At 42.2% G+C, this 25,868-nt stretch overlaps 1 protein-coding gene across 4 annotated transcripts; it reads right to left on the bottom strand.

Moving 5' to 3' along the window:
* Positions 1 to 198: 198 nt before the first annotated feature.
* Positions 199 to 25,868, bottom strand: ABCB7 (ATP binding cassette subfamily B member 7). Of its 4 annotated transcripts, none has more exons than XM_037425769.2 (14): positions 25,694 to 25,868; positions 25,335 to 25,391; positions 24,958 to 25,167; positions 24,433 to 24,565; positions 24,014 to 24,200; positions 23,011 to 23,092; positions 21,878 to 21,966; positions 20,452 to 20,539; positions 17,720 to 17,894; positions 15,246 to 15,403; positions 12,300 to 12,463; positions 8,635 to 8,764; positions 5,818 to 6,093; positions 199 to 3,989 (listed from the first exon to the last, which is right to left on the bottom strand). In XM_037425769.2, the coding sequence occupies exons 1-14, from the start codon at positions 25,865 to 25,867 to the stop codon at positions 3,774 to 3,776; spliced, it is 2,139 nt and encodes a 712-aa protein (XP_037281666.2). In that variant the 5' UTR covers position 25,868; the 3' UTR covers positions 199 to 3,773. The 4 variants fall into 4 exon arrangements, with proteins under 4 accessions (XP_037281666.2, XP_075751295.1, XP_075751298.1 ...); XM_075895180.1 differs by having other exon boundaries at positions 25,335 to 25,388; XM_075895183.1 differs by having other exon boundaries at positions 25,324 to 25,391; positions 25,694 to 25,738.

Raw genomic sequence — 25,868 nt, 5'->3', positions numbered from 1 at the left:
ACATACCTTAACGTAATTGAACAGTAAATGTTGCTAGAGCCAACAGTTTTTCAAAAGGCCCTATCAAAAACAATTCCTTTCGATGAAATTTTCACTCAAGTGAAATCTACAACACAGCGATTGCACAACATTGTACCACTTGCTTAAGTGTACAAGACTGCAAAGCAGTGCGAATATTCAAGAGAAAAGTAAAGCAAGTTTTACAGCTAAACGTAGATGGCACATTTATTTTTATAATCTATAGCACAAAATAGGTTGCACAATTTTATGACATGCAAACGTAAATTTCGCTAAAGGGACACTAAAGTCAAATCACAATTTACGTCAGAGTGAAAGCTCAATGTATGACAATGTCTAAAACGACAATATTATCAACAGCAGTGCCCTACTTACCGAAAAATTAAGGTAAATGCACAAGAATACATGCCCTGCAGTAGGAAATCTCAAAATGATCTAGATGACATCAGACAAACCGCCTACTATTAATCACTAGTAATCAGTCTAGCTGCACTAATTGAAGAACCTTCCGTGAATCAAGAGACTTAATAAAGTGCTGCTTGTTTGTTTCTGATTAATTCATAGAAAAATGAACTGCCGGCCGTTACTATGGAGAATGGCGCAAATGGTTGAAAAATTCGATTTTTGAATGGCCAAACTGGACAGGTCATGCCGTCTAGCGGAGCCCAATTGAACCAAAACATGTCTGCCATCTCGGAGCCAATGGCGAAAAAATGCATCGATGACCGTTGTTGCTGCTGTGCCTCCCGCTGCTTTAGTTCTGCTGCTACTAGTGTCGGCGGCCGCGTAGTAAATCCGGGCAACGTTGTGCACGGCAACAATGACGTCAGAAGTTCCGTTGTGACAGGTAATTTGAAGTGCGCTAATGCGCACCACTAAACCGCAATTTCATTTCAAAATAAGCCTTTTCTCGGAACAAAAGTAACACTTCGAAGTCTCTGGTCCACTATTATTTCAACAATTAACGTCAGCTTAATGGTTGCCTTTAGTGTCCCTTTAAGCTCCTGAAGTAGCTAACAGGGCTAGTACGCTACATTTTCTTGTCTTCACATAAAATCTAGTGCACAAGGACTAACAACTTGCAAATTACAGATTGTTATGACAGCACAGTATCAGCATGCCTGGCATCGTGCATGTTAGAAGCAAAATTCAGTTCCTATGTATGTACATATTTTAACATTTTTACATTACATAGTGTATGCTTCTCAGCAGGCTCATGCGTTATCTTCGAAAAATACATTCCTAATACAGCAGCATAAGAACAAGAATAGCCGAACCCATTGTCGAGCAGCTTGCAAAGATACACTTCGTTCAGAGTGGAAACACACAGAAGATGACCATACACGTCTTTGCATAGTCATGCAAAAAACATGTTTTGATTAGAATAACATAAAAACAAGGATGGCTGGAACTTTTCACAAAGAAATTTCATCATGCCGTAGTGTCACACCACATTCCGGAATTTCAGTAAGTGTACATTTATGCAGGAACACAACTCCTCCACCCATTCACTCAATTTAAAACTAAACAACAAAGTAGTGACAAGGATTAGTTGCCCAAGTCCAAAAAAATATATATATATTTAGACCTAGTTCTGCGGCTGACAAGATTATCACAGAAACAAAACTGGCACACAAAATGAAAAATTTTCTTTTGGTGAAGCAGCTTTCATTCCAAAAGTCGAAAGCACAAGGATTTAAAAGGCCTGCTGTTTCCAGAATAGCTCAGCACGCCGCTGTTAAAATAACATAATGTAAATACTGATAGACTTTTAATCAATAATGTGCTGTATTACTGAATAGCAAGGCCACTGTTACGAACGTGAACTCAGCTAAAATAACAAAATGTGAATATAAAACTCGGGCTACAGCACTTCTCCGCTCTTTCACCAACTCTTCCCAAAACATTTTTAAAACTACATTTCACTATTCACAAAGTGCAATCCACTTCCTCATTTTGCATTTTGTAGTACAATCTTGCAACACAGTCTTGCAATATTATAACGGCAATAACACTACCTGCTGAAACAGTGAAGTACATTAAGCACGTCACGAACACAGATATGTAGATACATGTGCAAGTTTGCGTAACTTTAGTGCATAATACAAACCACGGGTATATTACTGCCGAAAGTAAGAAGATGGCTTGTTTAGTCATTCTTCCATGTCGCCCAAGAAAACAGTTTTTCTCCCTTAACTCACTAAGCTAAATATCATCTTGAAGGCACAACATAGGCACAACACACAAGCAGTCTATTCGCAGTAGTAATTATTATCGATCTACGCGTGCACGCTTCTTGAAGAAAGCCCTATGGTCACAATGGTTACTGTCACATAATCGAAATGTTAAATCTTAAGACCAATTTTCAAGTACATTACTTTGTTCTGCAAACAAGAGACAAACTCTCCAAAAGTAAGCTACCTAGAAGGAATGAAAAGTGCCGATTTAGTCTTGTTACTCTCGGAAAAAACTTTCCAACAGAGCCAGTCAAAGAGGAATTCTTGTCCTCAAATTAATAAATAGAGCATACAAATGCACCCAAGATTACATAAGTACAGCTGCATCAAATACGTAGTACTTTAATTATATAATGCTGGATTTTTATTCTATTACTACAGCTTTATTCTATTACTACAGCTTTGCTCACTAGTGATAGAAAACTATCAAAAGTACTATTGCTCGTAGGGTACTCTTAATTTTTATAATACTGCACAGCACTCTATAGAACTTTGCCAAGAGCATGTTTTGTTAACTTACATCCTGCAACATATCCGATGTAACATACTACATGCTAACACTGCCGCATAAACTTGGGGATGTTCGCCTGTTCCTCAATGCATGAAGTGGTCTGGGAGTTTGTGATAATCAATTATTGCAAAATTTCTGACATGACATGCAAAAATTGCAAGACTACCAACCATACTGTCAACAGTGATAATATTAAGATTATCGACAACCTTTGTTAAGCCATCAATAACTTCATAATGAAATATTGCAATTATAGGCATGTGCACAAAGGGTGGCGCTCCCCCCCTGTCACCTAAGAGAGGGGCGCAGATCTGATTTATACATTGACTAGGGGGCGGGGCACCCTTCTATCCCCTCAAAGGGGGGTGCAAAATCTTCCCCATACATTGACTTAATTGGGGAAGGGGCGCTGCAATGAACTCTGCCCCCCCCTCCAGACGGGAACCCTGTGCACGCCCATGATCATATTATACTACTATCGATAGAACTTCTTTAATGTACTCCAAACACATGCAGCTAATTAATGCAAGTACAACTTCAAAAAGCTCCTTCTTGCCTCAATTAGCTGGCACAGTTCTCTTGCGACTGAGTTTTACATTAGCTTTTTTATACTAGCAGGGAAAACTTTCAACATACTGCCTTTATACAACACATAATGTCAAAGTGTGAACTGAATGCAAACGTCTTCAGTTAGATAAGACCATACCCTGCAAAGCAAGAGCCTTTGCCTATTTCACCGTGAGACAGCTGATCATCATAATAATTGATTATAGTTTACACAGCTATTTACACAACGAGCTCAACATATGTCACAAGCTGCTAAAGATCTCCTGAAACATGCTTCAGGTGCTTTTTTCTCGAACCCATATAGCAGCACACATCAACAAAAAAGCACCTGGCAATGGCTTGTTCTTCAGTACCCTTAACAACAACTTTCTCTCTCTCGGGCACACCTAGCGAAGGTTCTTTTGGCATTCAGTTTATGATACTAACTTTGCGTTTGCCCATCACACATTCTCCTGGTGGGCTTGATGCTGTTGATTCCAGAGCATGGCATAGAAGCTGGACGGCTTTGCCAGGAGGCTGCGGTGGTTTCCCCGTTCACACACTCTGCCATCACTGAGCACCAGGATTTCGTCTGCATCCACCACGGTGGAGAGGCGATGGGCGATGCAGATAGACGTGCGGCCTTGTGATGCCCGCTGGAGTGCCATCATTATTTTCTGTTTCGGCAGGTTTCAAGGAAAAAAAAAAGAACAAAACATTATTATCACAGTATATTGATCACATGAAACGAATGTTGCCTTTGAAGAGCAAGCCGAACTTGTTCGCATTTTTTGACAGGAGGCTTTGTGTAAAATTCCCACATTCATACGATTGAATGCATGCTTGCAATACTTTTGGCCCACTTCCAGTGTTGTAGCAAAAGCATGACGACCATAATAGAACGAACGGTGCCTAAATTTGTGAGTGTGGCGTATTGAAGTCGTATCATTTCGTGTGGTCCGAGTTTACGTCTCGTAAGTGAAGGCACATTACTTGTGGAAAGCCAAACTGCCACCAAATGTATCGAACTAAAAGGTAATTGCAAAGCAGTTCAAGACATGTACTGCTATCACGCAGTGCCTTAATGAGTGGCCATATGGCTAGCTAGTGCTTTTTGATGCAGGGTGGCAGGAAAAATGAAAAGAAGTTTGCAGACGTTTGAGTTTCGTTTTTGAGAGCAGGACGCAATAGCGTAATTAGGACCCATGTGCATAACCCTCTGAACTGGTAGCCTCGCTTCTTTTCTCGGTGCATGTCTCAACTGTGTGAAAAGGAAATGAACATCTGTACACGTAAATGTTGCTGTTTCAAACTATCCTAAAATGCCTACTGTGAGCACAGTTCTTTAATGCCCACTGTGCCATGGTTCTTCCTCTTGCAAATCAGCAGAGGTCCCACTTCCCATTCATAGGTAACATCCGAACCTACACAACTGCTTGCTCTGTTGATGCTTTTGCTGCTGCTGCTGATTGATAATGTCCAAGAGCTTCGTAATAGGTGGGCCTTTGAAACGCCCACTTGTTGAGGAATTCACCTGTTTTGACACCTGGTGCCATTCTATGCTTGTGCCACCCAATATCACATCCATTAAGGAGATTCCTATTAGTACAAAACATGTTGCAAGCATAGCAAATTTTAAAACAACACATTTTACAGGCTGTTACATGCATTTCACTGAAAGTGAAATTCTGCTACCATTAAAAGTTACTTCCACTTCCTTTGAACTAAAAAGAATGACATATATTCATATTCCTTGTTTAATAACGAAATATCAGTTATAATAAAGTAAATGAAAACAGTCTTGTAACATAAATAGTGTATATATACCTTTGTAACGAATTTTTGGATATTGGAAACTTATTTTTGTGCATGATGAAACTTTGTTATGAGGTTTGAGTGTATATGGAAAAATATATTGTGCAGGTTATGTCATAAAATATGCAAATGTTTCTTTACTATATTTGATACATAGTATTCGTATTCGATTTGAAATTATTCAAACCAAAGCACTATTCACTTTTAACCGATAGATTACTATTCCCGCAAGCCTATTAAAGAAGTTGGTCAAAGAGCGCCTTTTTAGGTTCTTTTAATCTTCATGTAAACTACTGCCGGCAACGTTGACATTTCTATAATATACGTAGTTTAATGTGAGTTTTAAAGTGCTGAGTTTATTTCATCCTCAGGATTATACAACGCAATACTTTAATTTCAAAATCGAATGTAATGAGATGTTCCAATGTTCTGGCAGGAGCACATTTTTTTTCACATTAAGGGACCTTGTGATGGGAGCTCGCTTCCAATTTGGGATGGAACATGAAATAAGCTTTTATTCCCATTTCAGAAGACTGCGTACAACATGGGAAAATTCGATGTTGATATTGAAAGCTTCTCTCTCATTTGAATTAAAAGTCGTTAGAGCAATCTTTGCATGTCCAAACAATGTTCGAGCTTCCAAGAAAAAACTAAAGATAGAAGAAAAAGTGACCTAGGAGTGCAACTCACATGCTCGGTGATTGAGTCTAGAGAGGAGGTGGCCTCATCAAACACCAAAATGGGGCTGTTCTTGATGATGGCACGCGCAATGGCCACACGCTGCTTCTCCCCACCAGAGAGCTTGAGCCCCCTCTCACCGACCTGAGTTTCGTATTGCTTGGGCCAGGCCATGATGGAGTCGTGAAGCTCGGCCATCTTGGCTGCCTCCCGCACATCGTCGAGGGAGCGCGAGAAGTCACCATAGTGCAAGTTGTACTCGATGGTGTTGTAGAACAGCACTGCGTCCTGCAACCAGCGACAATAATAAATGTTGGAGTTATATGTCCCAAAGCCATAACATAATGACGAGAGACGTTTCAAGGAGGGCTTTGAAAATTACGAACACAGGTCCCTGCATTTCACCTCCATTGAAATGTGGCTACTGTGACCAGGATTCGATCCTGCAACCTCCGGGTAAGCAGTCCAGCATCATAACCACTAGACTATCATGTGGGTGCAATCAGTAATAGAGAAGAAGAATGTGTAATATGTATCTATTACATGTAGTATGGAGGGAAGTTGAAGCAAATTACTTGTACACAGCTTCATATAAAAGTGAATGAAACGACCATGACTAATTCACGACATAGACATCGCGCTCTTCATGGCGTTCGTCTTTGTTTTGAATGAACACCATTTTGGATAGAACGACACAGGCCCTTCTATCCAGCGGCCTGCCTAGGCAAATGTTGCAAGTAGCCTCATGTCTTATCTGACAAACGGCGTGAGTGACAATGTTGTCAGCATCTTGAAATTTTTTATTGCTACAGACCTCGCATGTGACTAGTGATACCGTAATTACTCGAATCTAACGCGCACCTTTTTTCGGTTAGGCGAGTTCAAAAAAAAAAAAAAATGAATACGGTCGTTCGAAATGGCCGCCCCCTACGTGCGTCGGCCATTTCTGCCTATGTGTTTCCCATGTGCGGCACTTTGTACGTGTGCTGAGCAGTTCGTCGTCTTGGTGTGCATTAGCATCGACGACATAGAAGGGCCGACTCCAAAAACTTGACGAGTGCACCACGGTGCCGCTTTTAAAAGAAAAGTCATCGCGTGTGCCGAAACGGACGTAAATCGGGCTGCATCGCGGTCGTTCGGAGTTCCCGAAACGTGCGTGCGAAACTGGCGGAAACAAAAGCAGAAGATTGTCGACAGCAAAGCTTCATGCAAAGGCTTCAGTGGACAACAGCAAGGTCGGTTTCCGCAAATTAAAGAGCTGCTCGGCGAGTATGTGCTTGAGCGGCACGGCGGCCCGTGACGACAGAACTGCTCCAAGTGCGGGCTATGGAATTAGCCTTAGAAAAAGGTCTAATGCGGAGCCAGTTTAAAGTGAGCAGGTGCTGGCTAACTAACTTTATGAAGAGGAAAGGCTTTTTCGTCCGAAAGCGAACGGGCATGCGCCAAAACTTGCCGGAGGAGTACGAAGAAAAGCTTCACAGTTTTCAGAGGTTCGTCCTGAACTGGCGGCACAACAACGGCTACCTGCTTGGGCAAATCTGGAATGCCGATCAGACGCCTCTTTACTTCGACATGCCTGGCACCACAACCGTCGAGAAGAAGGGGGCGAAGCAAGTTCGCATGCTGACATCGGGCCATGGTAAAACAAGAGTGACGGCAATGCTCCGTTGCACGTCAGATAGGCACAAGCTTCCCCCGTACCTCATATTTAAACGGAAGATGCTCCCGAAAGGAGTCATTTTCCCGAGTAGTGTGATCGTGCAGGCCAACGAGGAAAATGGGTGCGCATTGCAATCGATGTCTTACGTTTTGTTTTTTTTCCGTCTTGGAAATCGGGTGCGCGTTACAATCGAGGGCGCGGTAGAATCGAGTAAATACGGTAAGTGACAATTATGTTTGGTGTATAGTTCAGCGAGATAGAGTATTGGCACAGTACTACACGTGAAATAGCACAAAGGCCGCTGTCTTATGCAGGCTTACGTCGCGCTATGAACAATTTTTATTTTAAAAGCCTGCTCGTGATTAGTTAAAAAACAAACAAAGGGCACAGCTTCATTTAGCAAAGAGGAAACCGGGTGGGGCAATTGCCTGCAAATTATGCAAGGCTAGGTCCGTCGGCTACCTACAACATCCTTAACCTTAACCTTTAATGTTGTCAGCATAATCGCTGTCGGCATTGCCTCTCACAATCCACACAGGCAACACCTTGCAAATGACGGTGCATTTTTTGTTGTTGTTTCATGCATTGGCACTCATTATCTGTATGTCATCTGCAAATGGCAACACGTTACCTCCACCTTATGCTTGTACACCGGCCCAATGTCCAACAGTAGAGATCATAATAGCTGTACTGTCCAATGTAAATAATGTAAATCCCATCTTGTGCTCACAGCCATAGCACGAGCAAAGTGCAATCGTCCCACATTGTTACACATAAAAACTGGCTTTTTATTGTTGTTACATCCTTGAAGGACCCTATCACAATCGGGCAGAGCGATGACTGATCAATATGATTTTTGTTGGATGCCTTTCAAATCTAAAAGTGCACTTTGAATCTAATTGAATACAAATAGTATGATCAGAATCAATTATTTGAGGTGCTACTGAATACTATTTTTACTCCACTGGATCACATGCTCCAAAGAAGTACTTCTCTTCTCACTTTTCCTAGATGTAAAAGTGAGGTTACGCAGTGTAAAGCAGAGCGCTTTGAATGAGTAATGACCTGGGAATGCCATTCTGCATGGCTGAAAATGGGTATAAAAACTGACTATTACATACAACCGCTGCATTAAACAGCAACAGAACTGTACACAACAATCAGCTCACTTGGGGGACAACTGCTATTGCTCTCCTTAAGCTGTCGAGTTCTACTGTCTTGATGTCCTGGCCATTGATCAAGATGCGTCCGTCAGATGGGTCGAAGAACCGGTACAATAGCCGGATCACAGTCGACTTGCTGCGAAGGAGAATGAAGAACACATTGAAACGTCACTAGCCTGCTGCAGTTAACTGAAAGAACAAATAAAACACTTCACAGTAAATACCGTGCAATAGAAAAATCAGGCCGCACAGTTATTAGAGACCCGGTTATCTTGTAAAGTGCAGACTTCAAACGTGAACTTGCAGCACATTATTGTAGGAGCTTCTCGAGTCTAGTGGAGTTGTTTAAACAAAATTGACCAATTGATTTTTTGCATTACTGTGGACATCTATGGTCGGTACTATCACGCTCTGAACTTGTTTCATTGCCCTAAGTTCTAATCCATTTCACATGTATCTCTCCTAAGCTTTCAATTTGTGGCATTATATTGCTTAAAGAAAGAACATTTGGACTGTCTGCTGACATGCAAGCCCCGCCACAGTGGTCTAGTGGCTAAGGTACTCGCCTGCTGACCCACAGGTAGCGGAATCAAATCCTGGCTGCGGCAGCTGCATTTTCAATGGAGGCGAAAATGGTGTAGGCCATGTATTCAGATTTTATGGCACGTTGAAGAACCCCAGGTGGTCGAAATTTCCGGAGCCATCCACTTACAGCGCCTCTCATAACCATATGATCCTTTTGTGACGTTAAACCCCACAAATCATCATGCTGACACCCAAATTGACCCTTTGTGCCTTGAAAGAGGTGTTGGCAACAAGAAAATGCCCTCTACCTACAGCTGCCTTTATTATTCACACTACCAATCAATACTTGCTGCATAAATTAGGTTGTACTTTTGACAAAGTGCCGCTACACCTTTTTTTTTTCGTAGTATCAAACGTTCTAGATTCTAAAAGCCCCCTTCCCCCCCCCCCCCCCCGAAACACTGTTTTCAGTCCTACAGATATCAGTGTACATTTTCCTTGCATATTTTGAATGTAATATGCAGCAGCAGCATGACATTCTTAACCCCGCAAAGCCCGCCTAGAGATATGGCCATAAAAAAAAAATCGGATATCTCGTTTATTTGCTCCTGAGATACAACAGAACACACTCAGAACTAGTTGCAGCAGTAGGAAATGAATATGAAAGAAAATGAAACAAAAGAGTATGAAAAAAGAAATTCGTATCATAAATGATACAAGGAGCTATTCTGAAAAGATACCTAGCGGCACGCAAGTGCCACGCTTCAGCACCTATAGTAATCAAAAACACAATTTCTTTTCTTGCTGACGCAAAGTGTGATGCCCCATTTCGAACAAACAATGGAACCGAGCTTATTCTCACTTGCCACACAATTCCTGTGGCGCAAGCGCTGATTCCTCATTAGAGGGTTTCCTGATGTCAACATCGGGCAACCTTATTGCAACTCTTCTCTTTTTAGGGAGCGCCCCGCCGCGGTGGTCTAGTGGCTAAGGTACTCGGCTGCTGACCCGCAGGTTGCGGGTTCAATTCCCGGCTGCGGCGGCTGCATTTCCGATGGAGGCGGAAATGTTGTAGGCCCGTGTGCTCAGATTTGGGCGCACGTTAAAGAACCCCAGGTGGTCAAAATTTCCGGAGCCCTCCACTACGGCGTCTCTCATAATCATATGGTGGTTTTGGGACGTTAAACCCCACAAATCAATCAATCAATCTCTTTTTAGGGAGCAGGTAATGGCAAGCTCAATGGGCGTCCCTTTTTTTGTCTTTTCATACAGCAGCAGGCACTTTGACAGCACAGCGATGAACACACGTAGCTTCACTGGCTTAGAGCGTGCGTTCAAGTAACGCCCGCTGTATCAGATATGCTACAAGCGAAATTACCACGCTATTGTAGAGTCCCAAGCTACCGCACATCCCAAAAACTATACCTAGAGATTAGATAATGTATGAAGCTAAACAGTTCATGGAAGGTTTCAGACAACATTTGTCATAGCTACATTTTCTAGTGAAGAACTAGAGATTAGATAATGTATGAAGCTAAACAGTTCATGGAAGGTTTCAGACATTCGCCATAGTTACATTTTCTAGTGAAGAACGTTCGAGCTGGAATTCCCTCACAATCGGTGCTCGAGGCGGTCATGTTCGATAGTAAGCTAGCGACGCTCTGGTGGCAAGAACTAGAAGCACGAAGATTCGAAAACACTCTTCAACGTTCCTGAGTGCCACAGACCAGCTTTTGCACTTTCAGTTTCGCTTTGTAATAGCAGGCCTAGCATTAAAGTTGGCATAGCAAATATGATATGAGGGTGCTGTGGGGTTAAGGTGTGCTGCAGCTATGCCATGTTGCAGACTCTACTGAACTACCATTGGTTAACGAAACAAGCTTTAATCCTCACATTAAGACCGTAAATTTAGTGCAAACAAAAATGAACGCAGGAATGCTGAGTGGCAGCTTGTTGAAAAACACCATCCCTTACAGTTGATGCTTTCTATTCCTCTCGAAAGGTTTTGGGTTTACTCGAACAATCATGAACCCCTTTTCCAAATAGTGGTCGATTGCCTGCAGCATCAGAGTCGATTGCCTCATGAATCAATTGGCGCAAAAATTTTTTCCGTCTATCAAGCGCAAGTGGAACTACAATAGTTTGCCGCATGGTTTAGTTGCTTTTTCTCTTCCGTCATTTTGATAATCATGCTCCAAACTACACAGGCAGAGATCACATGGGGAAGAGAAGTCATGTCAGTGCAATATGGCATGGAGAAAGTGCACACCATGACTTAGAGCATGCATGGTGAAACATGGGTCAGGCACTAGACAGGATAACTACTGGTCATTAACACGAATAGACTTCTTGTGTCTGTCCCACCACTTTAAGCATTGTAACGGGAAATCGACATGCACAAATTGGATCCTTAGCGACACTATATGAGGGGACTTCAATATACTTGAAAGCGTGACGCAAGGGTAACTGACTGGATTCCGAGAGAAGGCAAACATGTGAGGAGGAGACAGAAAATTACGTGGGCTGATGAGACTAAGAAGTGTGCCGGTACACCATGGCAGGAAGTACAGGACTGGGCCGATTGGCAGAACATAGGTGAGGCCTTTGTCCGGCAGTGGGCGTAGTCATGCTGATGACGAAACATAATCGCCCTCTCTCACTGCGATTTCTGTGTACGAGTGTGGCTCGCTGTGCAAAATTAGACTACGGAGTGCGGCGACCCCCCGAAGCAGGAAGTGCAGCTGATCTGAGTACCACTTTTTATTTACAGCACCTATTAGCTAATGGCATGCTGTCTGCTGTTCGACATGAAACAGCAGGCTACAGCGGCTCCGAAGAGAGTGAGCATAGGCCTCTCCATGAAGAGAGGGAGGGTGCCTGAAACAATGGCAACTTCACGCTCAGCTTTAAGACTCTCTTAGCTGTAAATGACAGCAAAATTTTGGTTTAGCTATTCATAACATTTTCTGCTATGTGCAGGATCTGTTTTCTCACCAAGCTCAAAAAGCAAATAATGACCCCTTCAACAAATAATTTTTGTATAGAACAATATAGCTTAGTGAGCAGACAGACCAAGTAGTAGGTGCACCGACCTAAACAAGAACTGGAAAATTGAACTGCCTGCTCTTTAATAATATCCTTCTTACCCTGTGCCGCTGCCACCAACTAGTGCCACCTTCTTGCCAGCTGGGATGGAGAAGTTAAGATCCTTCAAGATGGGCTGGCCCTTGACATAGCCAAAAGTGACATTCTCGAAGTCCACCGTGGCCGTGGGTGGAGTCACCAGCAGCAGAGGAGCTCCGGGCTTGGACTGCAGGCAGCAAAATAAAACAAGCTGGCAATGTTAATTCTTCCCTGGTGTTTCAAAGTCAGCTTTAGATTATTTAGGTCTATGACACATTTTTCTCTATTGTATTAGCTTGCTTATAATGCTATTGTTAAATGGAAAGCTAGCATACCTCCATTTGAGCATGAGACCATCATCTAAATTCAGAAACCAACACTATGGAGACATTTTCATTTTATTATTTACATAACAGCAAATTTTTACATTAGGCAAAAGATCTAGCTTTCCTTTAATGCAAGACGCCCTGCAGTTGAGCCCGTTTATCACGAACCTTAGCGTGACCCCGCATCTGTTCACTGTATCCCTAAGTTCATAGTGAATGAAACACAGCTTCAAAAATGTTGCAAGTGAAAACACAAAACATTTTTGGCTATAAAGTCCAAAATGCATGTGATTTGAAGAGCAGAAACCATAGGGATGGTAGCAAGCACATGCTCTTTGCCGAGGCCTTTGGCATATACAAGCTGCCTGAGGCTATTTATGTCACCAATTGCTACAGAGTTTCGTCATCGTGTCATGATCAGATTCCTTTAAATCACCTCTTTATTCACAACGTCCTCATCCGTGCACGGATTCGTAGTGTACGTATCATCATCGACCGTAATAAAATCATCCCAGATGATGTCTCGTTCTCCCTTGGAGTTGACATGTGCTGCAACAAATCGCTGCCGAAGTGGTGCAGTTCGGAAGCTCCAGGCTCGGCATAGGTTTTGACGTCGACAAAGTTGGCCTTTCGAGAACATTTTCGCATATATGTAGCCATCACCTCTAGCCACGAAGCCGTCACCATCTGTACAGCTGAATTCAAAGACACCCGGAGCGGCAAGTTGGCTGCCAGGCGGTGAACAGCCACGAGCAAGTGCTCCAAAACGCAGAACATATAACAAGCCTTAAACTCATGGAGTCATCATTCTCATCATCATCATCAGCCTGACTACGTCCACTGCAGGACAAAGGCCTCTCCCATGTTCCGCCAGTCAACTCGGTCCTGTGCTTGCTTGTGTGTGAAACTCTTGGATTAAGCCCAGCCAAGCGATTGCATTTCCGACCTATTCAGCGGCAGGGGAGAGGGCGTGAAAGGTTGCGTGTCCATCATCCTGACTACACACGCACACCAACAGCGACATACAAGTCTAGACACGTGCAACTGCTCCGGGCCTATTTGTCGTAGAAAGAGTAACGTCTTAATTTGAGCCAATGTGGACGGCATTTGAAAGAGTTGCAATAAAGAGAGAAGAGCGAACTTGCAAGAAGCAGGTGAAGGAGTTGCGATAGAGCGAAAAGAGAGGAGCATATGGCGGGAAGGCGATCTTGAAAACCAGAACATGCAGGAAGAAGGCAGGTCGGATTGCTTGCTTGAAAGGTCCACAAAATGCGCAACTCGCGTGTAGGAACACTTAGGACAGTGCTGCAAGCGCAGAGGTAAAGAATCGCAATGTGGCACCAGAAGGCTTGCGCGACCTCACCAACTTCGATAATTTGCGGTTCGTTTCGTGTAGCAACCGTGTACACTTCTGCACACTTGCAGAGGACATGCTGAGTGGATTGCGAAGTGAGCAAAATCAGGTCCTAAACACAGAACAAATCGTGAATGACCAAAACCGGTGGGGTAGCACAAGCGCGTGCACTGGAACGATACGACACCGATCCAGACAAGACACAGGTGTAGATTATTGAGTACAGTCAGCGGCGGATGATGCTGGCAGATAGTCGGTAACTTTAAGCCGGTGACGTCAATGATAGTGTAACAAGAACAGCGATCAAAAACTGAAAGGAGACTAGTCAGCCGACCGATCTATAAAAGATTGACGGTAGGGTGAGAACGCGGCCTCCTCTGGCAAGGGTAGTGATACGAGCTTGTTTGTATGTAATGCTTCTTGGATGCGAGCACAACGAAACAGGGACAAAGTAAAGAAAATGTGCGCCAGTGTGTGTGTGTACTTTCTTCCTTTCATCCCTGTTTTTTTTTTCGCTCACATCCAAAAAAAACCTCATCAGGCGATACGGGGTGCTCAAAGTAGCGGGCAGACAAAGGACGGAGGGGTGTGTAACAAAAAAAATGGTTGGGGAGAGCGACAACTAGACTGCGGAGGCAGAGTCGGCGTTTAGCAATAAGAACCAATGGGCACCTCGCCGATGGCTTACTAATGGCCGGAAGTGGTGGCACGGGAATTCCCCAGAGCGTCGACTATGTTCGCTATAACCGATTGGCAGTGCTTAGAGACAGCGTTTGTTGTAAGTGCGATTTCGTGCCATTGAAATTATGCAAATTTCCACAGTCAAGCGGGTATTGTTCGTTTTAGGCAAAAGTTCATTTAAATGGGGCTGTTATATGTGGATTAGACTGTATTATGCATTCTACAAGCTATTTGATAACTCAAGCAGCCTTCGCTGTAACAGTTATAAACATCTGTGTGAGTTGACCTTGAGTGTCGCCAAACCATTTGAGAAGTGAATGGAATACAGTAGACTCTAAGTAAACGAAAATCTCTTAAACAGTACTACTGCCTAAATGAAACAAGTGCATCTGACAAGATTGGTTTCCCGCTTGTATTCCGCACCCTTCTTCACCTTTCAGTTAATGCAACTCTCTTTAAGTGGAACATATTTTTCCGGTAGGTTCGGTTTAATGAGAGTCTACAGTATATATCGTTGCTACTCCCTGCAGAACTTTGTGTAAATGCTCGCATAATAGGTCTGCTTCATGTTAGAGCAAAAGAAATGTTACTAAGAGGGCCTACTTTACCTGAATTGGTGACTTTAGCTTCATGAGAACGAACATCGTTTGCATGTCAATTAACGACTGCTTCACTTCTCGGTAGACTGAGCCAAGGAAGTTCAGTGGCAGTGACAACTGAAACAGCAGTCCGTTCACCATCACGAGGTCACCCACAGTCATAGTACCTGGAGTGATATTGACAGGAGGGCTGAGTTTGCATTTTCCCATAGTCACCTCATGAACTCACACACTTTAACAGATAAGAGGGAGTCTTTGAATAGGGGCCCCCATTATTTTGGGACCCCAAAGATCGTTTGAGTTTTACACAGGAGAGGCTATGTCCAGAATTTATCCGTAGCCCCAAAGCCTGCCCCAAAAGCTTTGCGTCAAAGAAACATGCCAGCACCCACCGAAGAGATGGCTCTTGAGCTAGAATAGGCAGAGTGTCCAAAGCACCGCCGACCTAATTAGGAACACCTTAGCTCATGCTTGACTTAAAGCAAGCACACGCAAAGTGTTTTGGAGCCTCAAACATATGGAGCACCTATTTTAAAACTCTCTACAGTGGACTCCCATTAAACGAAACTCGATTAAACAAAAAGCCGCATAAGCGAAACTATCTAGGCATAATTGGTTGGTCTCCTATATATTTAACGATAAAAAGTTTAGGGTAATCGGAACATTTTTCATAGTTTTCATCGGTTAAATGAAACTAAAACCGCCAAAAGCCATAAACGGTGGAAGTGTCTAGTAACCATGGAACCTACATCAAAGCTAGCCTAGCCAAGCCAATCCAGAGATCGCACATGTCCGCGCACGCTGAGAAGCAATCGACGTCTCATCGTGAACTCGAGGAGACAGCCTTGAGGAACCTATAGCTCAAGATGAGGACTTGTGCTCAAGTGGTAATGAGATGGTGTGTGATTCGAAGCCCATTTCAGTGGCTGACAGTGCAGCAAGAGATGCTGTCATCCTGTTTCAGCACTTTGAATATGACTGTGGCACAGTTCTGCCCCAGACTTTCAGCAATGCACTTTTACTATCAGAGAAAGTGTTTGAACAAGGCCAAACAAATTGGTTATCACCTCCTTTTTTCAGAGTCAGCAATATTAGCAACATTTTCTTTCTAATCAACTATAGTAGTATTGCATACTTTAAAATGTCTCTGTTCAGTCAGCCACAGTTGGTGGTTTTGAAGTAAAGCCATATTTCATTCATTTTGTGGGCTTTGCTTAACTGAAACTTCTCATAAATGGAACAAATTTTCTTGCCCCTTCGAGTTCCGTTTAAGAGGAGTCCACTATTGGTATGTCTAAGACTTAATATACTTACTCTAACAAAGTACAATTTAGCTCTTTATATTGGTAAATATTGATAATTTGTACAAATACAATGGCCTATTAAAATATACATATACAAGTACAGCAAAAGGTACACCATGACCCTTTGATGGTCAATGTAGAGCACGAGTACATGTACAGTACCTTTTGTATATTAGAAACAGGTGCACCTTTTTAAACTTTTTTTTTTATCCAGCAAGTGTTTTCACCTTGCGTGGATTCAGAAAAATTAATGCCCTGTGTTGTTGACTCTTAGTTTCCATATTAAGGTTGTTGTTTTTCATTTCAGGAGGCACATTAGCTGCCTCTTGCACATCCATGCACGCACTGACACCCAGCAGTAGATTCGGTAGTGTGTCAAAAAAAGTTTCCATTTGTAGCATTTTTGAAAAGTGATGTCCATCTGGTTTCTAATGTTTCATAGGGTAACCACTCAGAAGTGTCCCATTTATTGCCAACAAGGGTGTGATTCAAACTGTCACAGGCAGTTGGTAGTACCTTACACAGATGATGACACCGTGACGATGTGTTTTTTTTTTTTGTGGGCACGTTCCTTTGAGCTTGTGAAACATTTTATTATTATGAGCCAATAATTTATTAATTTTGTTTTATTTTTCAATTTTATTTTATTATTCATAAATATGCAATCTATTCACATGTGAAATATTTTTTTTTGTCACTTTGTGCTCCCTGTAAGAAAATTTGTTGAAGACTTGCAGATTTGACAATGGGACATGTGGTGCTCACAAAGCAATATTGGCAAACACACAGGGTGAAAAAACATGCATCCATGCTTCAGGTAGTAGCACCATATTGTCAACAGATGACAGTACGGCTGGCACAATTAAAATCAATCCAAACTGGAACATTTTGTACGCTATTGGAGCTCTTGCATAAAACGAATCAATAATGAGACGCATGCATCAAATTTGATGCAACACTCAAAAGCTGTCAATCACATTTTTCAGCATCAGTTGGTTTTAGACTTCTGAAGAGTTCACAGCTTGCCTAGCGATATGGGGTTTCCTCCGCCCAACATGATGAATGTTACTTCAAGTTCTTCTACAAAAAGTAGTGTGCACAGCTTCGTTGAAGAAAAGTCGAGAGGTTTTATCATTTGATAAGTTACGACGTGACTCGGTACCATACGGGAGTACCCACCATTTATGATGTTCTGACTTGCCAACAGCATGATGGCCGACAATGATGCGCTGAAAATGGCATTCTGGCCAAAGTTCAGAAGTGCCAAGCTGGTAGTTGTCTTCAGAGAGGCCTCCTGGTACTGTGCCAACAACTTGTCGTAGCTCTGCACCTCGTACTTCTCATTGTTGAAGTACTTGTTCCATGAAAAGGAATCGAAATATGCAATTGTACCAAAAGTAGAGGTCAAAGGCAGCAGTGCTTCAGGCATTTTCAACCACTTTTAAAGGGTCCCCGAACCACTTTTCTTTTACAGAAGACTCTGGAGATTTGTGTGTGCGAGCTGAGCATTACTACATTCTAGTGAGCAGGAAACTTGCAATGTTAAATTAAAATCAGCCAAAAATTGCTTGCTATCTCTTTTGTAATGTCATCAGCTACGTAGCGAGCCAGTCCAACAAGTATAACAATTGGCTGATTTCTTCATTGCGAGAACAATTTAAGTAATATTAGGTATTACTGATACTTTTAGTAATGCATAAAATGTATGCATGACTGAAAAGCAATAAAATCTTAAAAGCAATTTCACATTTTCTCTTCCAGTCTCATTCAACAGTCATCTGCTTAATGTTTAATTTTCTCCTACACTTATGTGAGGCGGCAAATGGTGTGATAAATGTGTGCTCTTTCAAACATCACATGTCAAAGTTGACTCCTTGTACATAACGTATAGTATCATGATTTCTGAAATCACAAGTACGCATGCCAGAGCATTACCTCTCTTCTATGTGCCTTGGCAGGTATTGCTTCATATTTAGGCCATTAAAAACATAAAAATTTGCAATATTAAATTTAGTTAAGTAAGAAGTTGGGAGAATTGGTGTTGATTCATGATAAATGGAAGGGCACAAAAATACGGCACACAAGAAAAAAAAAAACGGAAGGACACAGACGATGCCGTAGGGAAAGTGGCACATGGCACAGCCATCGGCAGGCATCTACCGTATTTACTCGCGCAATTCTCGCACCCCCGACATCCCCCGACAAAAATACGATTTTTTTTTTTTCTTGAGCAATTTTTCATCCATCCATCTTGATTAATTATCGCACCACCGAAATTTGCCGCAATAATGTCGTCTGCTAGTTCCAACCACTTATGATGATAGTGCACATTGTCTGGCACCATCTACTAAGCGTAGAGCATACTATTATTGCACCAAAATTCAATCCAATTCAATCCAAGCCAAAGTGGCAAGTGCATGTTGTGGCGTGATTTGTATGTTGTGTCTGTAATCTTGTTACGTTACACGGCTGATTTCAAGTTGAAAGTGATTGATCATGCACTAAACAATGGAAACAGGGCTGCCGGCAGGCTCTTCGGAGTAGACGAGTTTTGTGTTCGCTACTGGTGACGGCAGCTGAAAGCTACCAAGACGTGTTGGGCCTTGCGTGTGCCTAAGACTGGGGATTGATGGTAAACTTTATTTCTTCAGAAGGTAACTGCAGATGATTCTGTAAAATGGCCATCAGCCTAATACTGACGTCCTTTGCTTACCTTTTGCGGACACCTGTTGAGCGACGAACGCCACCGCTACGCCCACAAGCTTTGCGTATGGTATTCTAATTCTCGGCCATTTGATTTCGCCTTTTGTGTCTCAAATAAATGTTGCCTTGTGTTGAACCTGTGCCTTCATCGTTCTGGCGTGAAAATCCCGACTTGCGGCCACTTCGTTTTCTTTTTTGCTCCGTACGTTTTCGTGGAGAGTTCTCCGCGCATAATTCTCGCACCTCATAACTTTGCATCGCTTTCCCGCCCAAAAAAGTGCAAGGATTATGCAAGTAAAATATAGTAGCTATGCCAGACTGGAGCACGCGAGTGTGAGGTAGCGCTGCAACCCTGTTTTGCTACTCAGATATTCTACATCGCTCATTCTGCTGTGTAGTGTACATACTACAGCGACAGTAAGCCTGCATTCCAAACGCCCGTCAACAATGTTAAAAAAAAACACGAGGCAAAGTTCTCGAGGCTATGGCATTTGTGGGCGGGGCCATTCCTTCTCACCTGGGAAACTGTGCACGATTTAGCTCGCATGTGAAGACGAAAGAAGAGGGAAAGTGATGACCTCATGCAACTCTATCCATACCTCAAGGAATAAAAAAATTGAAAAAATATTTGTTGCTGTAGATTCAGGAAGCAACCTAGACCAATAGCGAGCCCATTCCATACATAATTCAGAAAAGCAATTGGTGTTTAAGCAACGTCAATAACTGATTTTGGCTTGAGAATTGGATTAGCTATCAAATGCTCAAGGGCCGCCAATCATGATTCCCGTCATAGTTCCTTGAGACAAGTGCGCCCAGTTAAGGCACCTCAAAGCAACCTTGGATAGTGAGGAAAAACACCGAACATAGTGATGAAATATGATTGACTTGCTTGAAGAAACTTTGTGTTAAACTGACACTAATGATACAAGACGCACTATTGTGGAGTGCTGTGAATCATCCTGAGCAACCTTAATTTTTCCAACAAGCACTTTTAATCAAAAGTACATGACCGCTGGTTTTTATTTCATCAACATTGAAATGCCTGATGATGGAATGTTGTGAAGAAAGATCTCAAGCTTGAAAAATATACTACTGCAACAGGTATTGAAGAAATCTAGATGGGATCAGTTCTTGCCTTCATAAAGTGGTAAAGAAATCGAAACAGCTATGCTCAATACGATACAAATCGAAAGAAGTCTGAATCTCACCTTCACTGTCTCGTAGTTGATAAGCGAATCAATCGACTGCGCTCCTGCTTCGTTCTCAGCTTTGTTCATCTGTATGCGAAACTTTGTCCTGTCGCAAGTGTCACAGACAGATAACAAATCAGCTCAGTTTTGCTTTACAGTCTCAGAATAGACAATAAGTATAACTAGTATTTTGACTACAACAGTCAGCTGATAAAAAGGAATAAAATAATATGCAACACTTTATTCAGACATGAAGAAAACAGGGCAAAAGTTGAACTGATAAAAGACTGAAAAGCAACAACTGCACCCGATTCCCCAGTTTTTTCTCTTCGGAATGACCATTCACAAACTAAATTATTAAAAATTCACAGATAAAACAAAGTGCACAGGCACACAGATAAAATGTTAAGAAACGTATACAGAAGAACGTTTCATTTACGTGCCAATCTACTTTGAGATCGGTTCAAATAAGAACTTAAACCAACCAGCCCTACTCACCATTCTCCTTAATTTTCAACACGTACAACAATTTGCATAGTGCTCGAGGGGCTGCTTTATGTGATAAGGGTGAGTGAAAACAAGAAGGCGGCCTGATGATAATCACAACTGCTTCACAACTATGATGGCGTAATATATACAGTTGAATCCCTTTTTAAGAGACATGCACCAGGGAGAAATTCTTGTCTTCTATATGAGGTGTTTCTTATAAGCAGCAGACCATGTATGGCTTTTCTTAACACCTATTTCAATGCAGGCACACTGGTGTCTCTAACACCCATTTGTCTCTTATTAAGGGGTTCGACTGTATTAAGGGGTTCGAATGGGATGGCACACAAAGTATTTAGTTTTGAGCTGGTCACTAGTATGCAACGAAATACCATCTTAATACTGCATGGCTGTAGTGAGCCGATGTTATTTTCTACAACACGGTCAATATGCATATGTATAGTTGCACTTAATACGAGTTGCAACATTAGAGCACACGGTGTTGACCACTCAAAGTTTGCCCACCACTTTCACTAGCCTTTATTTCCACAACTATACGCTGTTTTTCCACTCAGGAACCATGCCAAATAAGAAAATCGCATTTGTGTAAATGTGAAGCTGTAGGTAATTCTTAAGCTCATGCTTGTAATGCAAGGAACTACTGGTGACGCCAGTAGCCTCTTTCTCTCATCTGAAGCTGTGCTGCATTTGGCAAGCATTCCAAAATGGTTCCGAAAGAATGAAAAGTAATTAAAGTATTTTTTCTGCTCTCCAGGTACCAGGTTTCGGAGTGTAACTACTGCTTTGTCACTCATTCGATAAAGACGCAAGAGACAATATTGTAAAAAACAGATGGAGTCGGAATCATTCATGAAAACATCGTGGACATGCAGGGAGAAAGAGTCCGATGTCAGTCCTCTATTATTCAGAGAGTTTGTAGCTTGGGTGAGACACATACCTCCAATGTGTGATGGCAAATGTGAAGACACTGTAGGTCCCAATGCATCCCAACGTCACGGCAGCAAACTTCCCTCCGCACTTGTAATACTGAACAGCGAAAGAATGCATGCGAATCCCATGTAAGCACGTATTGCGTCATAAACAGTTTCGACTGTTTAGTGTGTATGCCAAGTCGCATTTTGTGGTCACATTAGTTGGGGCAAGAACTTTAATTACCCCAGTGCCTGATTACCAACTGTTGTAAATGCGAAATGCTACAGATTCCCATGTTAAAAAGAGGCCATCAAAGCCATATTATGAAGCCGTAACCTTGTGCGAAGCCACTGAGCACAACGGCCCCTAAGGTGGAAGGCTCAGTAGATTAAAAGGGCACTTTAGAGAAAAACAGTTGTTGTTGTATTGATAAATTATTTTTTTTACAATAACAAAAGCCCTATTATTGCCACAATAAGATGATTGGTGTGCGAGAAAACATGCAAAAAAAAAAATGCAAGTGGCAAAGCCACTTTGAAGTTCCAGAACCAACTTGCTGCGGTGTCGCATATATTCATGGCATCTACTAGGGCTTATGCAGATATGAATTGGCATAAATGAATCGCGTTGACTTTTCAAAGGGCCCCAAGCTCAATATAGTAAGATTCAAGAAACTTTTCCAAGCCAATGAGGCCAACAAAACACAACTGAAATTCATGACATCACACTGGCACTCATACACAAATTTCAACATGAAGGAAAAAAAAAAGTCTGAACATTAACTTCGCAATTTATTCTATAAACATTTTATGATGATTTATTTATTAATAAACATATGATGGTAAAATAAATAACAGTAGAGTTTACAAAAAAAAAAAAGACCAGTCTAAATTAACTGACTGTTTCGCTATGGTGTCACTTTGAAAATGGGCATATATGACCAACAGCCCATTTGTACATTTTCAATGCAGAAGTGTACAATATTTTTCTATTGACAGTGATTAACTATGTTAAATATGAATGTATAACGAAGGTTTAAAAATAGTAAAATTTTTTCCCTGACAACTGCCAATGTTTCTCATGGTGGTTGTATGCTGAAAAAACAAAGTGGGGAACGCCACAGCTCTGTGGTAACGAATATAATGATGCAAAGCTTACCAAGACAGAGCTAACGAGTGCCACTTCGAAGATGGTTGGTACAATGTTGAACACCAATGCAGAAAGGACAAAGTTGATGCCTCTGAAAAGTGGAAAGCAAATGAGTTATTTTGTTCAGGAAGGGCAAGCAAGATATAAGGTGTAGTTGTAGATTATTCTAGCGAGCACGAAACCGCTACAAGTACATCGCTAAGGATTCAAATGCGACAATTAAGGGCTAGGTACTGCAAACACATTCGTTACTACCATCTGCAGTTCGATTTTTATTGCTATAATTTTATTGACACTTACCTGAGTGCCAACATTACTACGCCAGTCACTACAATAAAATTTGGTGCCTCGCTTCAGTGCATGAGCACTGTACTTGCCGCTTATATGCAGTAAATATGCCCCTTTATATGGAGTAAACTACCTTCGTTTTTAGGAATAAAAAAGTTAATTTTATGTGAAGGTTCGTCCTATACTTCGTAACAGAGTTTTTGTGAGTTTCTGCAGAAAGACAATGTGACATAAAGTTATGTCATTCTTCTTACCCTTCAAAGTCACATTACAAGGGCAACAAAGCAGCTTTTGACAAAGATGGGTACACTAGTAGAAATGTCAGTCAGCCAGCCTGTCCAAGGCATCTTTTTTATACATTTATTCCACAGTGCATCCACACTAGTCGCAAGTGTGCATTCAAAGACACAGCGAATGTCTCAAGAGTTCTTTTTCATTGTGCTACCAGTAATGCGTACGTTTTTTCCCTTACGCTATCGTAATTTCGTGGTAAAGGCGGTCAAATTGCAACCTGAAGGCCGTGGGATCAAATCCTGACTATGTTTCAATGAAGGCAGAATGCTAAAAATTTCAGCCTAGATTTAAGTGCACTTAAAAAAAAACACAGGTGGTCCAAATTTCCAGAGCTCTCTACTGCGGCATCTCTCATAATCGTAACATGATTTTGAGATGTAAATGCCCAACAGTTATTACGATATAATGTATGGTTTTATGAGGAACATACCTTGTCCCACGGTCAATCGCCTTGGAGAGGGCACCTGTCTGCCGGGTGAGGTGGAAGTTGAGGTCCATTTGGTGTAGGTGCAAAAAGAGTCGTCGGGCCACCTCCCGTATTGAATGGTGAGCCACCTTAGCAAACACGGCATTCCTGAGCTCATTGAATCCTGATGCACCGGCCCTTGCCAAACCATCTGAAGGTGTTAAAAAAAACTCAGTGTTTTAAAAAATGATTGGCCCTTCGTCAAGACTAAAACTGTTCAACAGATACCACAGCTACAAAACATGCAGGACAACGGGGAAAGGATACATAAATGTCAAAAAGGAACGTATTCTGCGGGCAAACATGTTTACAAATTTTTATGAACATCGAAAATCAGAAAACTATGCAGTCTCTCAAATTTGTCGAGCAACAGTAAAACTTACAGCCAACAAGAATCGCAAATGCTGCTGAAGTTAGAGTACTCGATGCATCTTCGAGAGAAAGACGGCTCCCCGTACGTTCATTCAGGTAATCAACTGCAGCTTTGAAGATAAATGGCACTTCAATATTGATCACCTAGAAGAAAGAAACATATTGCTTGTGGTCTTTAAGTTATATTAACATAAGCTCGACAAGGTAAGGCTTTTCATCTGATGTCACTTAACATTTGTGTTTTGCTTGTTGGGCTGGCTGAACAATTTTCTTTACAATGTCAGATATACAGCTTTCAGCCCATTGCACCGCAGAACATCACAAGAAAAGCACATTGCAGCCAACGTGGTTTCAGAATGTTTACAACCACTTGCACACATCAAACAATGTCGTTCACGCCTCCCAGAGCAAACTAAACTGGTGTCGCAAGGTATACACTGAATGAGCGGCAGCGAAAACACGTTTCGGCACATTTAACTCTGCGACACACACAAACAGGCGTCATTTTGACGCGTATAGTAGAAAAGATCACTTACCTTAGCCAAGATCAATATACCTAAGGCTACGACGACTCGTTTTCGGATCTCCGGCTTGTCCTTCGGCCAAAGGTAAACAAACATCTGTCTGATGATGGACCAGCTGCTCACGGACTCCAAGGGGACGCCGATCTGCGCCGGTAATAGCGTCGAAGCTCCGGGATGGAAGCATTTACGGGGCTTGCCTAGCTGCACGTTCCGCTGAAGGAGCTGTGCACAGTCAAGCCAGCAAATACGCAAATCAGATCGATGGCGAAGCGAAACGTTGAGTGGTGATCGCAAACACGCTACTCGTTCTCGTCACATTCCGCACTAGTTCCTACGTTTATCAAGAAAAAAAAAAGAATGAAACTCGACTACACGTACTTGGGTTTTACCTTAATGTGCGGCAATTGTTTCAGCAGAGGGTTATCGTGATGGCGACTTGGAAACTGCTGTGACACACAGAAGGCGAACAGAAGAAGCAGAACAGAGAAAGAACATAGATATTAGATACACGCAAAAGGGAGGTTCCGTTATTGCGATACGCAGAGTAGACTGAGAACGAGGTGCCGAATGAAACACACACACAAGGACACAGAAGCAATGATGCGCCATCGATACAGCCATGGCCATCACCTGATCCCTTTAGGCGTCGGTAACGATAACGAAAGCAGCTGCTCGCAGAATACAAGCATCCGGCAACGTTTTCAATGACCTATCCGAGTCATTGAGTCGAAGCTGGACTACAACTTACCAGCTTTTTAGGGCAAATCAGTCGCACGGCTGGTGGGTAGGAGAACTTGTTTGAAGAGAGGTTTAGATGCCTGCGCCACACGTTAATAGAAATTTCACCATGGGGCCGTAAGATCGTATTAATTCTAAATCTACCGGCAGAGCTACACCGACCTACTACTACATAAGCCGCCATG

Source organism: Rhipicephalus microplus, chromosome 5, assembly GCF_043290135.1.
Source record: "Rhipicephalus microplus isolate Deutch F79 chromosome 5, USDA_Rmic, whole genome shotgun sequence".
In the NCBI taxonomy this organism is placed as follows: Eukaryota; Metazoa; Arthropoda; class Arachnida; order Ixodida; family Ixodidae; genus Rhipicephalus; species Rhipicephalus microplus.
This window is presented reverse-complemented; position numbering and strand designations above follow the sequence as displayed.

What these genes read in the sequence shown, in the direction of transcription:
- ABCB7 (XM_037425769.2), bottom strand. Translation starts at nt 25,867, where the DNA reads ATGGCGGCTTATGTAGTAGTAGGTCGGTGTAGCTCTGCCGGTAGATTT. An exon ending in TGATTTGCCCTAAAAAGCTG is followed by an intron (nt 25,392 to 25,693) that starts GTAAGTTGTAGT and finishes TGTGTGTCACAG; the next exon opens with CAGTTTCCAAGTCGCCATCA. An exon ending in GTTGGTGGCAGCGGCACAGG is followed by an intron (nt 8,765 to 12,299) that starts GTAAGAAGGATA and finishes TCTCCTTCGCAG; the next exon opens with CAAGTCGACTGTGATCCGGC.